Source organism: Thermobia domestica, chromosome 5 (genome assembly GCF_964235325.1).
Source record: "Thermobia domestica chromosome 5, izTheDome1.hap1.1, whole genome shotgun sequence".
NCBI lineage: Eukaryota > Metazoa > Arthropoda > Insecta > Zygentoma > Lepismatidae > Thermobia > Thermobia domestica.
This window is the reverse complement of record NC_137458.1, coordinates 294,004,371-294,029,241: the sequence shown is the minus strand read 5'-3', so window position 1 is coordinate 294,029,241 and position 24,871 is coordinate 294,004,371. Positions and strand designations below refer to the sequence as shown.

Sequence of the window (24,871 nt, the reverse complement as noted above, 5' to 3'; positions counted from 1 at the left end):
AGTAGTATCATCTGTAGAAAATGACAACTGTCTTCTTCAAGAATGTGGTGAATGTCCTGGAGTGAAAGGAATAAGTGTGGAGTCTTTAATTATTGATCCTGATGAAAATGAAAGTGTTAGGTATGCCATATGGGAAAACAATAATCTCGTTAAAAAAACTGTGCCACTTTCTGTTTTTTAATCGTACATTGCTGGTTTAACTGTAATTCATTACTACATCAAGAAAATCCAAAGAGAATTAATTGCTACCGAAAAGCACCGTATAAAATTTCAAGATACAAATTCTATTTTACTTTATGTGGACTTCGCTGAAAACTGGACTTCTATTCTGCAAAGTGAAATTCAGAGTTATCACCGGAATATGAATCAACTGACAGTTTTGTTGTAATAAACGACGATAAAACACACGATTCGGCTCATGTACTCATAGCCATAGACAAGATTCTAAAAAATACTCGAAGAAAAGCGAAAATATATTTTATAGATAAAGGTTTGAATACGAGAAAATAAGTGTCTACAATTTCCCAAACCGTGTCAGTGATTTCTGATGGTGCTGCATACCACTTTAAAAATCGCTTTCAAATGTTTGAGATGAAGGCAGGTCCGACAAAGCAGTGGTTTTGCAGTGAAACCGGCCATGCAAGGGTCTCTGCGACGTTATTGAGTGGAGGGGGAGGTCTAAAGAATGTGGCAACGCGGCATAACCTTAGGCAAATACAGATACACAGTGGTAAAACCGCAGAAGAAAAAAAAATGAAATGAAATCTTTAAGTTTTACGTCCGACGCTTATCTCGGTTAGGCTAAAGGAGACGGTGATTATGAGAAATTAATGAAATGGTGGAATGCAGAAAGTGGGAGGAAACGGGATAACCCCGAGAAAACCCACGAGCATGGTGTTTGTCCACCAGAAATCCCACACGGCGCGATCTGGGATCGAACCAGGGACCCCAAGCACCGGAGGTGAACGCTCTACCACTAAGCCACCGCGCCCCCACTAAAACTGCAGAAGAATTCGTGAGTATAGTGCAAGCACAAACTCCGGGTATTACTCTCGTTCTGTTGCCTGGAACTGAATTCGACGACTTCCGGAAGAAAAAAAGGGAAAGTATGCGACCGGTAACTGGTATTCAACGAAGTCATCTTTGGCTTTCGGAAAATGGCGAAGTTTTTATGGCAGTAACGGGTCACCATGAACTAACTTCATGATTCCCCCAAAATCGAACTTCTGCAATTCAAAGTGTAGATTTAAGAAATCTGCAAAAAGGAACTTTTGTTACATACATATATGTATGATAATTAGTGGTGCGTAGCAGAAATATTATGAATAAATCATGAATTACGTGAAGTTGAAGTGCTGTTATGCTTCCACATGGACTTTCAGCATTTGTGACTATCGACAATGTGCTACGCAGCGGCGGATCCAGGACGGACTTCTGGAAGGGGGGGGGGTAATACTGCTACTTAGAGCTACTTTTAAGAGCTCCAAACTCTGAGATCGGTTTTATTTATATATAAAATAAAAAAGTTTCTTTCCCCTAGATCCACTCCTGGACGAGTTGTGAGTGACCAACACCTATTGGAGCACCTTCACGGTTACATGTTATTAGCGAAGAAGACACCAACCAAGAAAATGATTGGTCCACGTAAATAATAATAATAATAATAATAATAATAATAATAATAATAATAATAATAATAATAATAATAATAATAATAATAATAAATGTGAAATTTTGTTTCCGAAGACCATTTTAAGTAAGTGAACTTGAAATTTGTGCGTTTCGTAATCGTAATTTCCACCTCAGATTATTTCGGTTTAAGAAAACGGAGTAGTAGGGGGAAGCTCATTTTACTATTTCAGAGAGCCTTCTTGATCAAAATAATGAACAAAACAGTCAAGAAAACCTTTTATTCTTCATTTAATGAATGTGAACCACAAACATCATCAAATCATGGCACTGTCATTGTTCCCAGTGTTGCTAACTGTGACATCAAAGTTAACGAAACTTCGCTAACTTTAAAAGGCTGCAGTTAATTCATGAAGCATTGGTCGAGAATGGTATTTGGTGTGTTCACTATTCATGTAAAGTTGAACCATCTGACAAAATTTCAGAATTTTAAAAAATGGTGTTTTCGAGAAAATGGCGCCCAAAAATGGCGATTTTTGAAAATTTTACAATTTCTCGAATTTTTTGCGACAAAACGGTTGCACACAGAAGCGATACAAAATTTTTTTCGGAAAGCGGGTAGTTAGGTCTTACCAACCGCGAAAACAGAATTTTAAAATTCGAACCGGAAGTGCTCGAAAAAAATTCGCAAACTTCGACTTTTCAGATAAATTGACGTTCATTTGTTAATTTATGTACAAAAAGATACGCATGCGCAAACCAAACTATAATAAAATATAGTTTATTTATATCCCTATGTACATACCACAACAAGAATTATAACTCTACCTGTCTCCATAGGCGAATGGTAAGGCTCCGAAGTTGACCATTTTCCATGTCTTCTACAATTCATAAATTGTACTCTCCGTCTTTGATGGCCCATTTCTTTGCGGGAAAATTTTTTTCGACAAAACAAAAAAATATGGGTCTCTTAAAAACACGTCTAGTTGCTATAAAAAAAGTTTCAACAATATCTGAGATGGTGATGGTACAATTTTATATTTTTTTGCCTGAGTTGAAATGGAAGGCACCACAGGGATTAATTATAATTAAATACTATTTTTTTTATTAATCACAAAGAATTTCTGTTTTTATTGTAGATGATTACTTCTGTAGTACAAATGAGAAACCGAAGTACAAAAATATCTTGAAGAATTAAAATTGTCGTTGATATGTCTTGTACGATACATCAAGAAACAATATACCACATAAAGGTGTTCTAAGTCATATATATATAAGCAGGTCATTTTTCTGTCATCACAGTTTTGCCATTTTAATCCTCAATACAAAGACATAGCATATTAAGTTACATTTGTGTTACAAAGTAACCAAAAAGTTCTTGCCGTTCTAGAGCAGTGATAAACAAAGAGCAATACAGTGGACTGTACGTACCTTTAGGTTTTGAGGAAATCTTCATTAGCATCCAACACCTTTTGCCAACGTTTCTGCAGCTGTACAATACCCTGGTGATAAAACTCAGTGGTCGTGGATGCAAAGAAGTCTGAGAGTGCATTCCACAAGTCTCCCTCATTTGCGAAGGATCTCCCACGGAAGTGGTTGTCGAGAGAATGAAACAAGTGGTAATCTGTTGGCGCAAAGTCCGGTGAATATGCTGCATGACACAATATGTTCCAACCAAGTTGCTGAAGAGTCTCTCGGGTTCTCTTTGCTACATGTGGCTTCGTATTGTCGTGCAGGAACAGCACACCCTTGCGTTTCACCAATGCCGGCTTCTTTTGCCGCAATGCACGGTGTATCCTTTGCAAATGCTGAGAGTAGAGATCAGCAGTAATTGTCTGACCAGGTGGAAGGAGCTCGTAATGCACCATTTGCCGACAGTTCCACCATACAGAAAGCATAACCTTTCTTGGGTGCAGAGGTGGTCTTGAGGTGTAAGAAACAGAGTCAGGTGGCACAACCAATGTCTGATACGCTTGGCAGCGTCTTCACTTTCCGTTCCAGTGAACAAACGATCAAAGATGGGTGGTTCAAATGCCGAGTAAGCAAGAATAAACAGGTTGTCACTTGTTGTTCCTTGTTGGCTGCCGAAAATGTATGGGATATTCACTTGTTTAACGTGTATGACTTCCCTATCCCATGCAAGTGCAGTGTGACTTTTTCAGCGGAAACATGGAACCTTTCTGCAAGTTCATCACACGTTTGACCACTATGTTCTTTGATGACTGCTTTCAGGACCTCGTCATTCAACTTATGTGGTTGTCCACTTCGTGGTACATCCGAAAGGCTCACATCTCCCGAACGGAATTTCTAGAATCAATATCTTGCGGTGCGTTCATTCACGGTATTCTCCTCAAATGCCTGGCATATGCGGCAGCTGACAGACTTGACAGAGGAGTCATACAACAAACGCACGTGAACAAACTGCTTCGATATCTCCATTTCTCTTCGTCACTGGACGAACTATGACTGCTGTGTGTCCGCAACGTGCCTGTATTACTGAAATTCGATAGTAAGACTATCTCCAGATCGCATAGCAGGCACGTGCGTCATTTCGTTTCCTCTCTGTGAGCACGTTATTAATGAACATCAAAAACGACAAGAACTTTTTTGGTTACCTTGTAAAACCATAAACACAAATTTTGAAACTTCTAAGTATGAAACAGCAATGTTCCTGAAATCTATATCAGTAATATATTTATATAAACTATTAAAAAATTAAAACACACACACACAAAATGGTCTTCAGGTGTACCTGAGATTCCTCTAGCTATTGTCAACACAAAACTTCCCTTTCCTCGGATAATGTGCTCGCCGAGGGACGTCATCCCTCAAAACGTGACGGGCTAAATGGCCTTAGATGCCTAAAGCCCAGAAATATAAATCCTAAATCCCTAAACGAGACTCGAAAGTTGGGCACTGATATCGAAGTTCTAACCAACGCGCTTAAATCAGTTTGCTGTATTTGTTCCAGCAAATACAAATAAGGCACGAATAGTATACTGGGGTCTATTCGTTTCATAGGTTAGATACGTGGTCTATTCATTAAAGATTTCCTCTGACCCACTTACCATTGACTGAGATAAAGGAGTCTCAAGTGGCCACACTTTTCCTGTTGTTTTATGCACTTGTAGGGACTTAGCGTGTAGGAGCCCATTATTTCCCTTCAAGTATGGGTCGGAAGATGAAAATTAGATCGTGCAAGGTATGAGGAGTATGGGGAATTTCATATCCACAGGATTGTGCTTCTGTTTGGGCAACATATAAGTTGTAAACTGGAGCATTGTTTTGAAGGATACGAATATCTTTTGTCAGTATTCCACGCCTCTTGGTTTTGATAGAATCCCGTAATTTCTGCAACAGTGAAGCATAGTATGTCTGTGTAATTATGGCACACAGGAAATCCATCATCACCACTCCATGCTGGTCCCAAAAAGCTGAAAACATGGCCTAGCCCGCAGAGTTTTTCTACGGGCCTAGAGTCTGTAAGTAAGTATACTTGCTTTGCTTTAACTATAGCCTCATAGTGATGGACCCACTTTCATCCTGACTTACTAATCTGTCAAAAAAGTGCTTTATCAACCAAAGTTCTACACTAATAAGAAAATGTAAGTATGCAAATGTAACACGAGATCTCAAGTTCTGACAGATTCTCTTGTAACGTTCTTACTGTAATGAAATTTGATTTTGCTTGGGAAAGAAATTCAAGAAATATTGTGGCAGTGCTGGCCACAAAGAGACAGTTCTAGAGCAACATGGAACTATCGACAGCCACCGATTGCTGACATACCGAAGCATACATCCTCCTTCTGCGTGCAAGGTACCGGTAAAATCAGGATTGTAGATCCTCTAGCATGTCTACCAGGTCACAAAAAGTGTTCACTTTCAACCCAGCTGCAAATGCATTATGAACCATATGTAAGTTGCATGTTCCCATTTGAAGAAGTCCTAGTGATCAATCTTCTTTCACATGTTTATCCATCAACTGGAACAAACTCTTGTTCACATTGGACCCATCACTACCTAACATGAGAAAGAGGCCTTTTTTTTTTTTTTTTTTTTTTTTTAATACCACTGATATTGATTGCTTCAAGAAGATTTGCTTCCATATCAACAGCTGTTGCATGACCCATCAATTTTGAGCACAAACATTTATCTTGTATACACTACATACTTTCACTCCAGTAGCGAATATAAATGTCCATTTGCTTTCTTAATTGCAGCATTCGTTGTTTTGTCATAACACAGGGTTCAAAAGGGGTAACTTTTTGTATTGTCTGTTTGTATCTACTTCAGAAAGTAGGGACCCAATCCATGTGAACTTTCATATGACACTGCTTGACGACAACTTCATCATGTTTGCTTTTTTACTGTTGGGAAACACAGTCCGAAACACAGTCTGCTGAGGCAAACGAATAGTTTGAGAGTGCAATTTTAAGGCACCATAAAATCTCTGCTCTTAACACTTTTTCTTCTTGATTAAATCTCCAGATTGGTATAGTTTGTCGAGACGGTACACTGAGCTCAACTTCCTGTTCACCAGAAGCCGATGTTGACACTCTAAAATGGCTTTGTGTTTTGCCCATATGTAGTTGTAACATTAGCTTGTATATTGTTGTGGCAGAATGCTGGTCGAGTTTTTTTTTCTTCACTGTACCAATTGCAATTATTATTATTTTTTTTACACAAGTTGGAAAGTGCATGATGTTCATCTTACAACTTCTTGCACACCAGCTGGCAATAAACAGATCACTTAGCTACTGATCGGAAAACCGAGTTGATCTAGGCAATTTAAAATAATAATCTATAAAAGAAAAATTTAAATACAATTAACCATACTTGCTTAGCATATAAAGATTCTGTCGCTTTTTCACCCACCACCTTCGAACATCGATGTCACCTAAGACGAACCTGAAAGATCAAAAATAGTTCCCATCAGCATCGACGACCTTCTGTCAATGTTCTGGAAGGTCATGGATTTCATCACGGTAGAACTTGATGGGCCGTAAAGCGAAGAAGTTATCAAGTGCGTTTTGCACTTTTACTAGGGATTTGAACTGGCGTCCTGTAAGGTGATTGTCCAAGGAATGGAACAGGTGATAATCGGACGGTGCAATCCCCGGGGAGTATGGCAGATGCAATAGTGTTTCCCATCCAAGGCGTTGAATAGTGTCCCGGTCATCTTAGCCACGTGGATATCTTAACGTTGTCCTGTAACACGAAGACCCCTTTGCGATTTAGAAATGGTGACTCGAGAGTTTTGAGTTTTTCTTAAACACGGCTCAACTGCTGACAATACATAGTTACATTGATGCTCTGACCAGCTGGTAGCAGTTCCCAATGCACGATGCTGTGAGCAGTCCACCAAACACAAAGGAGAACATTTTTCTGGTGCAGTGCTAGTTTCGGCTGGTTCTCAATGACGAGGCGTCATGGAGCTTCGTACAGGACCCACTCCTCATCACATGTCAACACCCTGTCCAGAAATTTCTTCTTTCTCAGACAAGACAGGAAAGAAACACAGGTGTCTACTCGCGTTGCCTTCTGGCCTGGAGTCAAATCATGTGGGACCCATCGACCCAACTTGTAGTGCTTCCTAAGTTGATGGAGGTGCTGTCGAATGGTTTCTCCACTTACACTGAATTATAGTCCCAGTTCCTCACATGTCTGGCCACTGTTCGCCTAAATTGCTCCCTGAAGATCTTCATTTTGTATATGTGTTGGTCTTCGGCACGTAGTGCTTCTTCGAGTGTTTCGTCACAGTTCTTAAACTTGTTAAACCTCCGCTGCACTGTCCGCGTAGTCATGACACCCTTACTAAAGGCCTGGCATATGTTCCGCCTCGCTGCAGCAGCGTTTGATCCCAGTTTGAACTCGTTCAGCATACACTCCCTTATAACTCTCTGTGGACTTCCCATGTTCACTCTGCCCTTACGCAAGTTCACGGTGTAACTGAACTTCCACAACCAGGTAGTATGTTGGATATACCCACACCAACAACTGACTTTCGCCTTATTTCAATTCGCATTCAACTCACGGTGTGAGGGCCAATTGAACACAGACCTCCACAAAAAAGCGACAGAACTTTCTTGGTTACCTTTGTGAGTATATATATATATATATATATATATATATATATATATATATATATATATATATATATATATATATAAACAAACTCGCAAAGGCACATTCAGGGGTCCCCCTCAAAACACTTTATTATTTTCCATGTAATTTTCAAGACTTTTCCAGTATTCATTATAGATTTTCCGGGGTACCAACAATTTTGACTACAATGCACAAACACATATTAGTAATGCAATACAACTGGAAGTATTATTTTTTTTTAAGGATACCACCTCTCTCTACATTCTGAATTACACTTCTCACGTTACTTTTTCTTTTGTTTTTATGATTTTGAGCAAACAATAGAATTTGCACAAGGCATTAAAAATAGTAAAAACATTTTAAAAAATGGAGCTCCAACATTGTTAGAATTCAGAACATATTCGCACTACCTCAGAAGAAAAAGAAACAGAATGTTTATGACGGTCAATATACATCCTTCTCTGCTCAATTGTCGCTCAGTGGAAGTGTATATGTAATGCTCGTCGTTACTGTTTCAACGAGCAACAATGGAATATACGGAACCATCGTAAACTCTTTTCAAAGTATGGTATTTTTTGGCGTTTTAAACGTTAGCATATCAACAACCTATAAAGAACTACAAAATTTGGAAAGCTACTTTCTCTTCCAAATTTTTGGCTTTCCAGATTTTTATAACTACATTGTTTCTCTATGTCTACACTTTCCAAACAAGACTAATATATTGCCTCACTTTCCACACTTTTGTTTATACTATGCAATATCTATATCAAATTGTCTTTTCCGGTTTCAATTTTAAGAATTATAATTTGACATATCATCTGCAGTACCTCTCAGACCTCGATTCAACTGTCGTCAAACTCTATGCTTTAGGCAGGAGTATATCAGATGCAAGGCGGTAAAGTTCTCGTGCCAAAATAATAGGATCACAGTAAATGCTTACAAAAATCCGGTGTGTACGAAAACTTTTGAGCGATATTATATATATATATATATATATATATATATATATATATATATATATATATAGATAGATAGATAGATAGATAGATAGATAGATATATACAGATGCTGATCAGAAAAATGGAAACACCTGTAGTTGGCAACACGTCAGATGTGTGGGTTGGCAGTGGTGTCGTGGCGCCCGCAGCGCCTGTCCGCTGGTGGTGGTGTGTTAGGTCGGTCTCTATACTACGTCAGGCGCAGTGGAACAGCAGTGTCCAGTGGCTGCAGCAGACGGAGGTAGTGTAAAATGGGATACCTCTCAGATTTTCAAAGAGGGCAAATTGTTGGTGCGCGGTTATGTGGAGTGAGTGTGACGGCAGTGGCTACTGTGTTAGATGTGTCGCGTGGGACAGTGTCGAAGGTGATGACGGCCTACACAACACACGGAAAAACCACAACGGGGAAGCGGAACAGTGGGCGGAAGAAAATCACGAGTGACAGGTCACGCCGGGTATTAAAGCGCATTGTCACGCAGAACCGTCGTGCCACTGCGGAGCAAGTGACGGAGGAACTCAATCAGCACCTCCCCCACCCTATTTCGACAATCACAGTCCGCCGCGAATTACATGACGTGAACTTACAGGGTCGTGTTGCATGGGCCAAACCGCTCATCAGGGACCATAACGCTTTCGCACGCCGCAAATGGTAACCGCGACCATGCAACTTGGACCGTTGAGGACTGGAAACGTGTGATATGGTCGGATGAGTCATCCTTCACCCTATTCCCAACCACGGGCCGTGTTTGTGTGGAGAACGCCCAAAGAAGCTTATGATCTACAGTGTCTCCGCCCAACTGTGAAACATGGCGGCGGCTCGGTGATGCTGTGGGCTGCAATATCATGGTTTCCCTTGTGTCCTGTGGTCACACTTATCGGACGAATCGCAGCCAACGATTATGTCGCAATTTTAGGAGACCACTTGCATCCTATGGTCCGGATGTTGTTCCCGGACAATGACTCCATCTTCCAGGATGATAATGCACCCATTCATACAGCTGGCGTTGTTGCAGCGTGGTTTGAGGAACATCGGGATGAAGTTCAACACCTCCCCTGCCCGCCCAATCCCCAGATCTCAATATAATTGAACATCTGTGGTCCGACTCCGGCGACGATTTCCACCTCCATCCTCTCTCACAGAACTGGCCGATGCCCTGCACGAGGAATGGTGTAAAATTCCACTTGCTACCATTCACGACCTCTATGCCTCCATCCCACGTCGCATCAAAGCTGTTCTGAAGGCGAAAGGTGGCCCGACACCATATTAATCTGGTAAGTTGCAATTTCGTTCAGGTGTTTCCATTTTTCTGATCACCATCTGTATATATATAAAAGCAATTTGTTTAGACAACAAATAGTTCTTTTTAAGTTCGTTCTGGTAATGCTCTTGGAGCATTCTCAACTAGTGTTCTCTTGTATTAATCTCTTTCCTAAGTATCAAGTTATTGGAGATGCTGATTAGAATTAAAGGAATGAAGTTATTTTGTTTCTAGCGGACAAAATTTGAGTAGTTTCCTTAGCATAGTGTTACGTAATAAATTGACATCACTGTACACTGTAGGTATCGGTGGTAAAGTAAGATGATACTGTGATTTTATCTTTATGTTGGAAAATAACACTTATTTGTAAGTAATGTGCAATGGTTTACGGAAAATCTTTCGTTACAAGAATTGGTTTCAGTCATACAGAACCGATAGCACTGGCAGATCCAGTGTTAAACCCGTGTTTTGATGTTTGAAGAAAACTTTCTTTCATACAACTGTGCGTGCAAATATTAGTTTCTGCTTCTTGTAGGAAAATTTCCGCGAATTGGAAAGTTGTTTGTCCACAAAATATCATTTTGAATGAATGTGTTAACGAAAGTTCTTTTTGAGGCATTGAAGTACAGGTTATCCACTTGACTCTCCCAAAACAGTAGTTTTGTATGGCTGAGAACAATGTTTCCCTATTATGAAATAATTTATACTATTGAATGTCACTGTTCAATATGTTTTTAATCTCTCAGCAATAAAATAAAATTGCAGCCTCATCAAGCAACATTACCGACAATACCTACTATGTACAATCATGCAAATTTTCGGTATACTTTATTTCGGCCATACTGTTAAGTTTCAAAATAACGGCAGATTTTCTTACAAATATTCCTTCTTTTACTCGTAGGAGAGTACGCACTCGTCGATCCGAAGGAGTGTGAAGTGGTTTATGACTCTTTTGGATGTATTATTCCTGAAAGAATGCTAGTAGTATTTTTCAAATGGGCGATCCTAAACTCATTTGTGCAATTGCTGCGCTTGATCATTAAGTGTAATGGTACATCGCTAAGTCGACGAATTACTCCATTAATGGTCGAGTGGTGTGCAAGCGATACAAAACACCACAGAGTTAGGCGTAGCTTTCTTCGAAGAATTAATAGAGACATGAGAAAAGGTTCAAAGAGAAAAGATATGGTTGTTACGTCTTTTCAGTTTTGTATGATTATTATTTTTGTGTATTTATGTCAGATATGGTATACGATTTATCTTCCACCTGATACATTCAACTATCAAACTCGGATTCGATTCTCGAAGTGAGCTCATGCATAGAGAACTTTTTCGTTAATGAAAAAAAAAAGTATATGTTTAAGGAAACCTCAAAATTTTCGTTTCAAAGCCAGAAATCACATTTATATTGTAAAACGTTGTCTCATATAGGTTATGTGGGTAGCGCATTTAACAAAAAGAGCGTCCGGAATCGACTCCCACTACCAGTTTTATTATAAAAGCTTCCACTAGAAAAGTATTTTTACAAAATACTATACAAATTAATCTCTCTAGAATCAAAGGTTAGTTATAGGTGGTTTTTGACCGTAAGGTCGCAGACATGATCTCCAACAGAGCCCCGTAGCAGGCTAAGCCGGGAGATAGGATAGGCGTAGTCCCGTAGCAGACTAGAGGTCTGGGGTTAGGTTACTCCAAAAGTCACGTAGCAGAGTAGAGGAGGGTCACCAGAAAACTGGTATCGAGTTGCCTTCGTCCATCCAATTTATAGGGTCCTTTGGGTGGCGGTGGCGCTGCTGCTCCGATGTCGTCTTCTCCGTGGGAGGGACCAGAAGCCGTCGTCTGCATGTGACTGTAGATCCATCTGGTGGGGGATCCTCTTGCCGAACCACGTGGTGGTGTTTGTAAACACTGATGCGTGGAATTGTTTGTTTACAACATCACATAGGATATTTCAATATTATCGCGAATTTTTGCGGAATTTGATATTACTTGCGATAAATGCGAATGGAAACGAAAAAGTGGAATTCTTGTTAATAATTGCTAATAATAACTAAAAAGCACATTTCCAATATTATTTAACTTAAAAAACGTTGCATTTTCGAAAAAGCTTTGCGACTTATTTTATCCAGAAACTGTTTCATTTCATAAAGATGTAGACATCAACAGAACTGAACTGTTGTTTAAATTCTTTTGTGGTGAAGATGTTCATGATCTGTTGGTTGCTTACCGTAAATTTACAAGTAAGATTATTGAAATTCTCAACAGTAAGGATGAGGAGGTTGACATTGTATCATTGTTAAACAGTTTAAAAGCTAACCACAGGTCTTTTGCTGTCAGCTCGTTACGTTCAGTATGGTTGCCAGGCTCGAGTGCTGATGCCGAGAGATTCTTTTTCAAGTATAATATAATAGTTACTGACAGGAGAACAAACGTAAAAGAAGAATTAGTAATGTCTTGGTGCATGTTATCTTTTAACTAAGGATGAGGTTAGAGGAAGCGTTTCAATTTTTGCATTAATTTGTATATTTCAGTGAATATATTAACTAGAATGTGCACCTAATCAAGGTATACCTTCATTTTTGTATTAGATATATATCTTACTACCAAAAATATACTGTTTACAAGTTCGATAATTTTTAAAAAACTTGTGCTATATTTAAAAAAAATAAATGCGAAAATTGTGATAATTAATGCTACAAAATATCAAAATTGTTGCGAAAAAGTTTCGTCTCTACTCATTCGTTTCGAACGTTTGGCTGCAAGTCCACGTTTCATACAGTCTCGGTGCTGAACAGGGGCGGCAAACTCCATATCAACCAAGAAAAAACAGCCAATTAATTTACAGGCCAAAAATACTGCATGTCCTTGCTTAGATAGTATGTACCATTTTGGTACTAAGTGACTAGAGCACTATTAGTGTATGGTTAGGTTAGTCTGACTAGCCTGACTTTAACACGTGTTATCAGAGGTATGTGATGCATTTCTGGTAATAAGGACGAACATAACAAACCCTTCTTTTCGAAAAAAATGCATTTGAAAAATTAGTTTCTATTATAGTTATAATGAGAAAGAGGGTGCATTCGATACAACTTACCTACTTGCAAATTCGGTTGCTACCTCATCTTCTATTCGGCTAAGTGAAAAACAAGTGATCCAATGTTGAGTTCGCCTTTACTACTCAGAACGATTCATATATTAACGAGTAAACAACAAGAAATTTGTGAATTCTTTTGTGTTCTTACATAATGTTAGAGAACTTCATAAGAACTGGAATATAGTAATTTTTTTTCAGTGTGTTTCTATAGGATATCAAGAGAACTCAACGATTGTTATTAGGAAACTGTGTGTAATATATTCGAAACAATTTCTTTGATATATATTTATATTAGGAGTAACCGGACTAGTTAAAGAAAACGTTTATAGAACATTGACGCTAATGAATAACACTAAAAATAGACACGTCCTAAGAATACTTTTACGCGAAATCATCGCTTGTATTAAAAAAATACACACTTTATAATAAACTATCAAGTTTCATTATTAAAGACATCACTGCTTCAGTTATTTTGTTTCAAAAACTAAAGAAATGCTAGAGTGCAATGAATATATGCAATATTATTGGTAAATACATTCAGAACAGCAAATGTAGCCTATAATTTTAAGCCTGACAATTCTCACAACTTTTAAACTTTTGTACATACATGAAATTTTTATGAAATCACTGCTTTATAGATGTTCATATCATGTAATATGTGCACTGTTCTGTTATACAGACCTATTTATTTCAACTATACTGTGGTACGCAGTTCTTTCCAAATATGTATATTAGAAAACAAATGTAATTATATGATAAAAATGTAAAAAGCAATTACAAATAAATAGAAAATATTATACAAACCCATGAGTGTATATATATATATATATATATATATATATATATATATATATATATATATATATATATATATATATATATATATATATATATATATATATATATATATATATATGGTATTTGTCTGTTTATTTTTGCTTCTTAAATCGCACTGTTTGTATAGTTAATCTCCAAAAATAAGGACGTATCAGATAGAATATGCAATACTGGTAAATTTAGTATTTATTTATTTTAAATTGAATTATTATAAGTTAGATTTATATCCCTTTTTTCCGAATTGTTTATAATGTTTATGTTATCAGGTTAGATGTTCATATAAAAGTATATGTGGAGTGTTATTTTGGGTAATTTTATTGACATTTTAAAAGACAATAAGGCTACCTATGATTGAGTGGGAGGCGTCTCTCCTTTTAGCATTGTATTTATTGATATGGCAGAATAGATATAAGTTATATGTTTTGAGAAAGTCGTTATTATAATGCCAGAATTTCCGTTGGTTTGTTGGGAGTTTTATTTTAAAGCCTGTAAGAATAAACAAATAAAATGTTAGCCTTTCAAGTAGATCTAAAATTATTAATTAACTTCCCATTCAAAGACCTCAATTTTATTATTGTTATTTATTGTTTTAAATAATTAGGGAAAACGTAGAACCCTTTCTAAGTATTTCAGGAAAAAAATAATTCTTTCATTATAACTTGACTGTTAAAACAATGAAATTCAACCAATCTGGCGTGTCTGAAATTTGGTGTAATGTACACAAATCCTACAAACCGGAAAGTCAGGAAAGTTCACGATAGTCAGGGAATATCGCTTCCCTTGAAGTTCCATTGAACGTTTTTGTTTTGATAAATGGAGGACTCTTAAAAATAACAGCTCTTCTCGGACAATCAGCCAGGTGAATTCCACGTCGTCCAACGTTTCGAGATCTGGTAACATTGTTCCTGAACGTTGGACGACGTGAATTCACCTGGTTGATTGCCCGGGAAGTACGATATTCATCACGATACCAGTAAAGCTTCAGTTCTGATGTCTTTAATGTAACTTCAACATTGTTGTCACATAGTAACGTTACGAATCATTGATGGTGCGATAAGTCGGTAGACTGGAATATGTGTAACCTACTACGTTACTTAATCTGCTTACTCAGTTATTCTCCAACTCGTCGAGGTAATTTAACTGAGATCACAAATGCACAAAATTTCCTGTGAGGTTGTTCGGCATCCGCTGGTTGCAAAGTACCAGCTGTTTTCAGAGTGCATTGGAAGTTTGGGAATATGTAATTAAATTTCTACAAGAAACATAGCTGCCAATGACGAGACCTATAAATATCCTGAACAAAACAGCAAACGATATATTTATTAAAATACAAATTGACTTTAAGCAAAATGGTAGCTATTGAATGCCAACCATCTTACGCAGATTTCAGACTTTATAAGACCAAGCAAGAGCCCCGTTCGTCTTTGATGCTGTTAGGAAACTTTTACAAGATCTGATGATTCAATATGTGAAACCAGAGCTACTGAAATGTACAGATACAGAACTATAAAGTGTCGATATGACAGAAGCAGAAAATCATATTGTAAGCAAAAATATGGGCATTAGATTTGTTGCCTAATGTTTTCTCGCACAAATAGGAACAGAGACCAGGGAACAACAGAAACTGGAAATTTTACGACTACCGCCAGGTCCTAACTTCAGTAGAGCAGTCTTTTAGAGTACAAAGCAGTTTAAGATCTTTCTTGGTTAAATCCTAAAGTAATTCACAGGGTGGATTGATTTAAATCAGTCTGATTTAAATCACGATTTAAATCAAGATTTAAATCACTTGATTTTTTAAATAAAAATCATTGATTTAAATCGAATTCCGAAATAAATTAATTTAAAGTGAAAATAAGTAAAATCCCGTTTCTGTTTTGTTATTTCGATTATGGAAATTAATAATCATAATACAATGAGACTCAAATATACAGTATAGTATGAAAACAAATGTCATGCAGAGGATGATTAGGGAAAATCCCGTTTTGGACAGGTAACGGAGCAATCCTGCTTCCTTCTTTTCGTAACATTGGGTTTGGGTTTTAAGATCGTTAATTATTCAAACGGGGAAATCACTATCGACATTTAAGACGAACATTCTTTTTTGTGTGTGTCTGTTTGTTCCTAGATAATAGGGTGTATTTAGAGGGGTCCTATCCCCTCTCCATTTTTGTTTTTTGTTTTATAACTTTAGGCGAAATTTATGTATTTCATGCTGCAAGCTAGTTCTGTTTTTTTTTAAATAGGCCCCTGCCAAATATAAGTAACTTTTGTGAAAAAAAAAGTGTCATTTTGATAAACGTTGCTGTACTTTTTCCTTAATGCTTAACCTTTTAAATTATATAATTAAATTATTATATTTAAATTATATTATATTTTTAGGTGATAGGGTAGAATCTTCATTATTCTATTAAAAAGTACCAATAAGGCTTTTTACTTCGTTTTCTTCAAGACTGGAGGCATTCTAGAACACATTACATATGCTTTCACGCCTTTCTGCGTTGAGGCATAGTGTGTGATGACGTCATGAATTTAAAAAGATGATATTTTTTGTTATGCGTATTATTATTATTATTATTTGGCGGGTTATATTTTGCATTCAGAAGACTGAAATTTTGCACACTCGTTCAGTGCACCCCTTAATAATTTTCAGATGTTTTCAGATCTCTGTGTGGAAACAGCGGGGTCCAGAGGGGCAAAAATGCTTTAAAAAAGAATATTTTTAACAAAAACAGATTTTTTCGTGATCTTCCCGCCTCAGATGGAGACATATGAATGGTACGGTTTCAAAGGCTGTTCTATTCTGAAGAAAATGATGGGTACTATGCTCCTAGGATAAATAGGGATGTCTCAGGAAATTGTTATCTGAGATCCTGTTTTATAAGGGAATCTGGGGTATTTGGGGAATATTATTTTTCGCGGGCTTACTTTTGCACCTACAAGATTGAAATTTTGCACATTTACTCAGTGCACCCCTCAGTATTTTTCAGATTTGTTTCAGATCTCTGCTTTAAAACAGGGGAGGGGTCCACAAAGGTAATTAAAAAAAAAAGATATTTTTAACAGAAAATTCCTTTTTTTCATGATTTACCCGCCCCAGATACATGATGGGGACATTTGAAGGGACCCGTTTGAAAATTTGTTTTATTCTTAAGAGAATAATGAACAAATCATGATCCTAGGATAAATAGGGATGTCTGAGAAAATTTTTATATTACATCCGGGTCATCGTGGGAATGTTCTTAGCTCATTGTTAAATAATTTCTTCACCCTTACTACCCAAGATAGAAGTTGAAACTTTGTACACACGCTTAGTACACCCCTTAGTATTTCCCAGTTGATTTTGAGATCTGTGCGTTAACACAGGGGAATCCAGAGGGGATCAATTTTTTTTTAAAAAAGTAAAAAAAAAAAAAAAAGCCGATTACTCTCAAAATTTTCCGCTTCAGAGACATGATAGCGAAATGTAATGTTACCGTTTCAAAAGCTGTTCCATTCTAAAGAGAGTGATGTATGTACCATGATCCTAGGATAAATAGGGATGATGCTGTAGCTGCTTGACTGAAAGTCTATAATTTACGTTTAAAAGGAGCCATAATTTAAAAGGGTTAAGAAACATTGTTTGGGATTGATATAGGTTAACGATTGGGGATAATTCAAAATTCAACCCCAATACTTTCACTTAAATGGCATAATTAGCATTTAATACTAATTCCTAATGCTTTTTCTTCAGTTCGCGACTTGCATTATACGAGGAGAAAGATTTGATTTAAATCAAAAAAGTCGATTTAAATCAAAAAAATCAACAAAAATGATTTTTTTAAAAAAAATCATGATTTTTTTCCACCCTGGTAATTCAGCATTCACCCCAATGTAGATCAAAGCGAACTTCTCTTTTCTGCTAGACGAACTTCATACGTCTGATATAATAGATGATGTGCTTGCTGAAAACTCTGATAAAGAATATATGTCTTACTCCAGTCTAAACTCAGCAGAACTTCAAGAAGTTTTTCAGAATTTAATGAATTAGGACTTGACCCTGCTTGCTGGCACTGAAGAATACAAAAATTTTGCAAGATAGTAAAAATTGAGTTGTCATTCTCACATAAAAATGCAACAGTCGAAAGAGGGTTTTCTGTCAATAAATCACTCTTAGTCAGAAATATGAATGAAAAGACTATTGTAGCAGAAAGGCATATTCATAATCAGGTACAAGAGGCAAGATGCATTGAACACGTGCATATCACCAGAAGGATGATGCTTTACGTGAAAGGCTGCAGGAAGTGCAACGAAGAGTACTTTCACCAACAGAAAGAAGAGGTAAATGAACACAACAAAAACGGAAGCTGGGAAGAAAATGTTAGTTGCACAACTGAGAGACTTGAAGCAACAAAGGATAGGTATGAAACAGGGAAGTGATGGAAAGGAGCTAGTCATTCATATCGAACAGAACGAAATCAAGAAGAAAAGGAATTTCTAAACGCAAAGATCAGTAACTCACTGGCGAGAAGATTAGTGTTTTGTCACAGTTTTGTGTTAATCTTGTTTTTAATTAGCTTAATAGTTTTTTTTATCAACGAACTTAAAAAGTTCGTTACTAAATTCTCTATGTCTGTATGTGTATGTCTCTCTCTCTTTCTCTCTCTCTCTCTTTCTCTGTTATTTGTGACTTTTTCAATTTTGAACCCTGCATTCGATAGAGCATCAAAAACTATCTGAGAAAGTGACTAAATTTTTCACATCACTCTTACTGTTCCCGAGATATTGGCCGAAAAATGGCCAATTTTGGGAGATTTAAGAAGTCATATCTCGGGAACCGTAAGCCATAGAGAGATCATATTGATGTTGATCAATACCTAAGAGAATGGTGAACATTTTGGTACCAAATAGTAACCGGTGGCCATTGATGAACTTGCTACTGGCCAACTGGCCACCATTCCCCAGATATTAGCCAAAAATTTTCGAATTTCGGGAGATTTAAGGAGCCATATCTCGGGAACCGTAAGCCGTAGAGAGGTGATATTTTGTGAATTTTTGCGAGAAACAGAAGAAGGTGATTTACATCTTGGAACAATCACTGTTCTCCTTTCCGCTCCATCTCTCCATTCTCTTTTAGTTCGTTCTGGCAATGCTTGTGCAGCATTCTTAACTGGTCTTTTCTACTTTCAAGCGACGATAGGAAGGAAAGAAGTAAGATGATCGTTAAAAAAAATATCGAATTCGAGATTCCAGCGCATTTACAAGTTTCGTGACCCGTACATGCCGAAAAACGGATTTTTGGATGTCTACCTGTCCGTCCATGCCCTCGTCGTCCCGATGTACAGATGTTCACTGCCCTAAAGGCCATAGCATTCAACGTATCAAGATTAGATATAAAACTTTAGGTTTCTATAAGATTCCTGAGAAGCGTTTTATGAATTTTCTTCCTACCCCTCAAACTAAGGGTGAAAATAAAAATTTGTAATTTTCTCGAAAACGAACCCTAATATATTATAGTCATTTGTCATTAAAAAGTCCACAAACGGAATATATGACAGTCATTTGTCGTCAAGAAGTCGCCCACAAAGGGAATATAGGATAGGTATGTGTCATTAAAAAGTCCACAAACGGAATATATGATAGTTATTTGTCATTAAAAAGTCCACAAAAGAAATATATGATAATCATTTCTCATTAAAGAATTCCACAAACGGAATATATGATAGTCATTTGTCATTAAAAAATCCATAAACAGTAGTTTACCTTTGGGGCTGAGTTTTCTTCGCACTAAGTTTTCCGAAAACATAATTTTGATTGTATTTCGTAAATAAATGCTGCAGAATAACATGATTTAGTTTAAGAAATTTGAACAGAAAAGTTTAGAGCAGTGGTTCTTCTCTTTCATTCTATTTGAAAGTTTTGATCTTCTTTGTACGTATTTTATGTAGAGATGTGTAAACTTATTTGTAGACAGTTCTGAAGAATTTTTAAAAAGCGGGGAAAAAAATAGTGATAATATATATGAAAATAAAAGAAATACCAGCTTTGAAAAAAAAATACTGAAGAATTTTTTTTTTTTTTTAATTGGTGACGAAGAGTCGGGTGTAAAGGAAAAAGGAGGTGATTTCGCAAGAATTTAATGTAGTCATGAAAGTCTTATGAAGAGTCATGAAAAGTCAGAAAATTTTTGTTAAATCAGAACGTATAGGAACTCTGAAATTGTTATGGAACGAACATACATTGGTTTATATATAGTATGTGCTGTTTTTACCATTGCTCTCATTTATCATTCTGTGTGCCCAGTTCGTTAATTTGAATTTCGAAATAGTTTAATAATTATTTCTGTTAACCTCTCTCTCGAATAATTTATTAATATTTTGAACAACTATATTATAAACTTGATCTAGTTATCAATCGGAATCCATATTTATATGGATCCCTGTGTCACTGTCACATCATTACAAGATCTTTCGTTTTTCTTCTTCGCAGCTAGTGCGTGATGTAAAGCACATTTTGCCAGTTGAGTTGAGTTGAGTTGATTTTGAGTTTAACGTCCCGTTCAGCAGCGAGGCTATATGAAACGTGGATCTACTGATTAACGTGGAATCCGAACTACATGAGCTGCCGCCGGGAATCGAGCCCGGGTCTCCCACGCCAAAGGCACGCACGCTAACCGCTTAGCTACGCATGGGCTCGATTTCTCCAGTTGAGTTCCTACATTATCGTTATAGGTATTACCGTAATTACTGGACAATGTATGCGATCATGGTTTTTCGTTTACATATGTATGCATCGAATCATAGTGTTTATTATCATAGAAAGATGTTAGTTCTTTTGAAGGTAAAGCGTCAAGTAGTCGTTGACCAACAGTTATTAAGCCTACAATTGCCATTCAGCTATTAAGCTTGAAACCCATATTTATAAAAATGGCTGTAGTAACTAGTAATACACTTGTAAACGTATACAAACTTCAAGTAACACTAAAGCTTCAAAAGCAGTAAACAATTAAATACACACTAATACTTCATTGAGCCAACTCACTTACTACAATCTGATTCATCTATCTATATACTGTATATAAAAATGAAAGTGACTGGGTTTGTAATCTAATAACTTTTGAACCACCTGACCGATCTCGATAAAAAATTTCAACAGATGAGGTTCAGGTCTAGGATGGTTTTTATCATTTCACTTTGGCGATCAAACTTAGAGAGGGAAAGGGGGTGATATTTAAAAATTATCGAAAATGAGCGATATTAGTGTCGAATTCGTAGTTTTCGAGATCACTGAGAGGAACAGTGATACTTCGATACAGTTTAAAACCAAATTCAGCCCCCATTAGTACTCCTAAGGGGAAATTGTGACATGTAAAAATAATTGAAAATTTTCGACATTGTTGTCGAATTCATAGTTTATGGGGTCCCTAAGTTGATTGGTGACACGTTTGGTGCTCTTTATGTCCAAAATGAAACATTTTCTCCGCGTGCTAAGAACGAGTAACCTATAAAGAGTGAAATTTTGCTTAGTTATATGTTTATTATATCCAAAACACTTTCTGCAATATTGCCATTTTTCAAATATAATTTTCGATAGACAAAAAAAAAAAAAAAAAAAAAAAGTTATATGTTAAAGTAATCGATGTAAGGTTTTATACATAAAATGTAAGATTCTTACTTTGAAAAAAAAAAAAGTTAGAGACGCAAATGAAATAGAAGAAAAATTGAAGACTCGATTGTGTATAAATTATACTCAGAAAAAAAAAAAAAAAAGATTCGAATGTGAATAAACGGCTAAGTATCCCTCTTTAGTGCATATTTGGTTTATTTGTGGTAACTTCAAACAAGCACGCTGCAACCGTATTTCGCGTTCTAAACCTTTAGTAAAGGTCATAGAATATCAATTTAATTTATCATCAATTCATCATCAAAGAACGTATTCATGATATTTAGTTTCCATTTGCTATGGCAAAAAAAAAAAAAAAAAAAAAAAAAAAAGTTAAAGTGATCATATCCACCTAGTGTGAAGGATGATAATATATTTTTCCAATAGTATAACAACTTTAGTTCAAAACCCTTTGTCGTCGTGAATTCTGTCGAAGAATTTGAAGCTTAAAATATATAAAACTATAATCTTGCCTGTTGTGCTGTATGGTTGCGACCTTACTCTGAGGGGAGTACGCAGACTAATAGTATTTGAGAACACGATCTCAAGACGAATATTCGGACCCAAGAGAAACAGAAATGGTGAATGCCGGAAACTTCGTAACAAGGAACTACATAATTTATATAGTGTACCAAATATTTTTAGGGTCATCAAATCTAGTGGCTTAGGTGGGAAGGTCATGTAGCCAGAATTAAAGAAAGTAGGAACACTTTCAAAGTTCTAAGTGGAAATCCAATCGGTAAATAACCATTAGGAAGACCTAGGCGCAAATGGGAGGACAATATTAAGATGAATATTGCAGAAATACGAATACAAAGTAGAAACTGGATCCAGTTAGCTAAGGATAGAAGTCATTGGAGAGCCTTTGTGAACGCGACATTGAACCTCCGGGTTCCATAGGCCAAAGAGTTAGTTAGGTAGTTAATAGTATAACAACTTAAACTTTAGGAAAATAAAGAACTGAAATGAGTAATCACAGAGAACTGTCATGTTAAGAAGTAACAAAGTTTTCGGTAACCCTGTATTACTTTTTGATTTTTAAAGTAAATTTAGAGAGTGAATTCGGACATAATTCATGGAGTTCTATTTATAACGGAACCCAGAGTAGAGGGTTGTATAAATTTTGAATCGGAAGCGGTATGTGTATAATTCTTATGCCAAAGTGAATTATTTATGTGGATATTTTAAAACCTAAAAACAACGAATGGAGTTCATTAGTGTGGAGGAGAAATCTTAAGGAAGTTATACATGCTCCGTCAAGAACACCAGCCACAAAACACATTCCTGTAAAGTCGAACAAAGACGCGAAACAGTTTACGTAACAGTAAATTAGAACGTTTCCAAACTAATTATAATTTGCGGAGTGTCCCAACAATGTTCACCGTCTCCTCCAAAATCTATTTTGTTTGCCGTCAATATTGATAAAACTTTTCCAAATACTGTACCACAATTTTATTTTCCGCTATCCTATCCGCACTCGGTCACAATTTTTAATTTTAGTGATTTAGGTATGAAATATGTAGCATACTTCTTGTGAATATTAATGTACAAATACATACTATTACATTTAGTTTTAATGTTAATGAACTATAAATATTTTAATATTATTATTGATTACGATTTGAGAGATACCCATCTAACGGTAGGAAGTCTGTTACAAATATTTACTTTCAAACGCAAACTACATTTAAGAGCTGCAAATAGAGAGCTTAACAACAACGGTAAGGTAAAAAGTTTCTTGGGCTAGCAGTGAAAGATGATGATGATGATGATGATGATTATTATTATTATTATTATTATTATTATTATTATTATTATTATTATTATTATTATTATTATTATTATTTCATACATCAAAAATGCATTTACTTTTCCACGAGACTCCTTTTAGATCAATGCACTTTGTCCAATCCTTTTTCAGTGAGTAGATTCGAAGGTCGATTCTGGAAGGTCTTCAAAATAAGTAATCTATGGCTGCCATAACCTCTTTATGGTTCTCAAATCTTTTCAAATTTCTTTAGATGTAGGAATAGATGGAAATTGGAGGATGCCAAATCTGGTGAATAGAACTGAAGTTTCATCAATTTGTATTTGAAATCGGAAAATTTTCTCATTGAGCACCTCGACCTGTTTTAATGGAAGATTATTTTAGCAATCCATGCCTCATGTCACGTAGTTTTCGCCGGTATTCGCCAGTTAATGTTTTACCCTTTACAGAGTAATCAATAAGAACTTCGTATATAATAGAAAACACTGGTAATAAATTTTCCAGCAGATGAAGTCGACTTTGCCTTTTTGGTGCACAGCCACCAATTTCTACACGTTGCTTTGATTTCTATTTCGTTTTTGGCGTGTAGTAGTAGACCCACGTTTCATTCACAGTAACAAATCAATGCACAAAAGTAGTTGGATTCTTTTTAAAACATTTCGAGCACTGCTGAGAAATTCGTTTTCGCATTTGTTTCGGGTCAGCATTCAGCAAATGCGGCACTTATCTCACACAAAACTTTCTCACATTCAATTTTTCATGTAAAATGTACCATACATTTTTTTAAAATTTGTTATATGCCTATGATGTCAGCTATTTCACACATATCTAATCGCCGATCGTCCAATACCATATTATGCATTCTTTTAGATGTTTTTGTGATGGATTTTTTGGGATGTCCTTCATGTGGATCATCTTCAGAAGTACGGCCACATGTAAATTCAGCCGCCTGTTTCTTAATTGTTGAAAATGAAGAATCAGACTCCTTATAAACTTCACCAACTTTAGATTAATTTCCGTTGGCAATAAGCTGTTCAAAATAAACAACTTTTTACAGCATTGTATTTCAGTTTATCCATGCGAACGAAATACACACAAGACGTCTACTCTCAACAGACTATGAACAAAACTATTCGGTAGATCAAGTTGACACTTACATTATTGCAAATCATGGACCAACATAACTATATCAACATAAGAATATCAACGTTAACTCTGTGAATGACCTTTTACTGATATCAGTGCGGTCTCTGTGCAAAGGTGAGAACTTTTTACCTTGCCCTTATACCATAGCATACTTACTTTAAATTAGCCTAAAAGATATTCTATCGGTTTATTAATGCTTTTTCTTGCTCCCAGGTTTGTTTGAACGCATCGTAACCTTTGTATCTGTTGGAGAAATGGTGAACGTATTTATCAGATTGGCTTGCAGCGTTGGTACACTAATAAAAGTTGTACTTAATATACTGTGGGATTGCAGCCTCTGTATGGTTACTTTAACCAAGAAAGCAATAGTGATTACTATGATTCGTTTATATCA

At 36.4% G+C, this 24,871-nt stretch overlaps 1 protein-coding gene across 8 annotated transcripts in view; it reads left to right on the top strand.

The window, feature by feature from the left end:
- The window catches only part of Fadd (fas-associated death domain protein), a 185,742-nt gene that overhangs the window by 71,483 nt on the left and 89,388 nt on the right, over window positions 1-24,871 (top strand). Inside the window, exon 4 of one of the 8 annotated variants that reach the window (XM_081760276.1) lies at window positions 10,893-13,903. The exons of the other annotated variants lie outside the window; for them this stretch is intronic. Coding sequence (XP_081616402.1) covers window positions 10,893-11,302 — 410 coding nt within the window. The 3' untranslated portion in view covers window positions 11,303-13,903. Of the gene's footprint in view, window positions 1-10,892; window positions 13,904-24,871 lie in introns of those variants that run through there. 8 annotated transcript variants of the gene reach the window in all.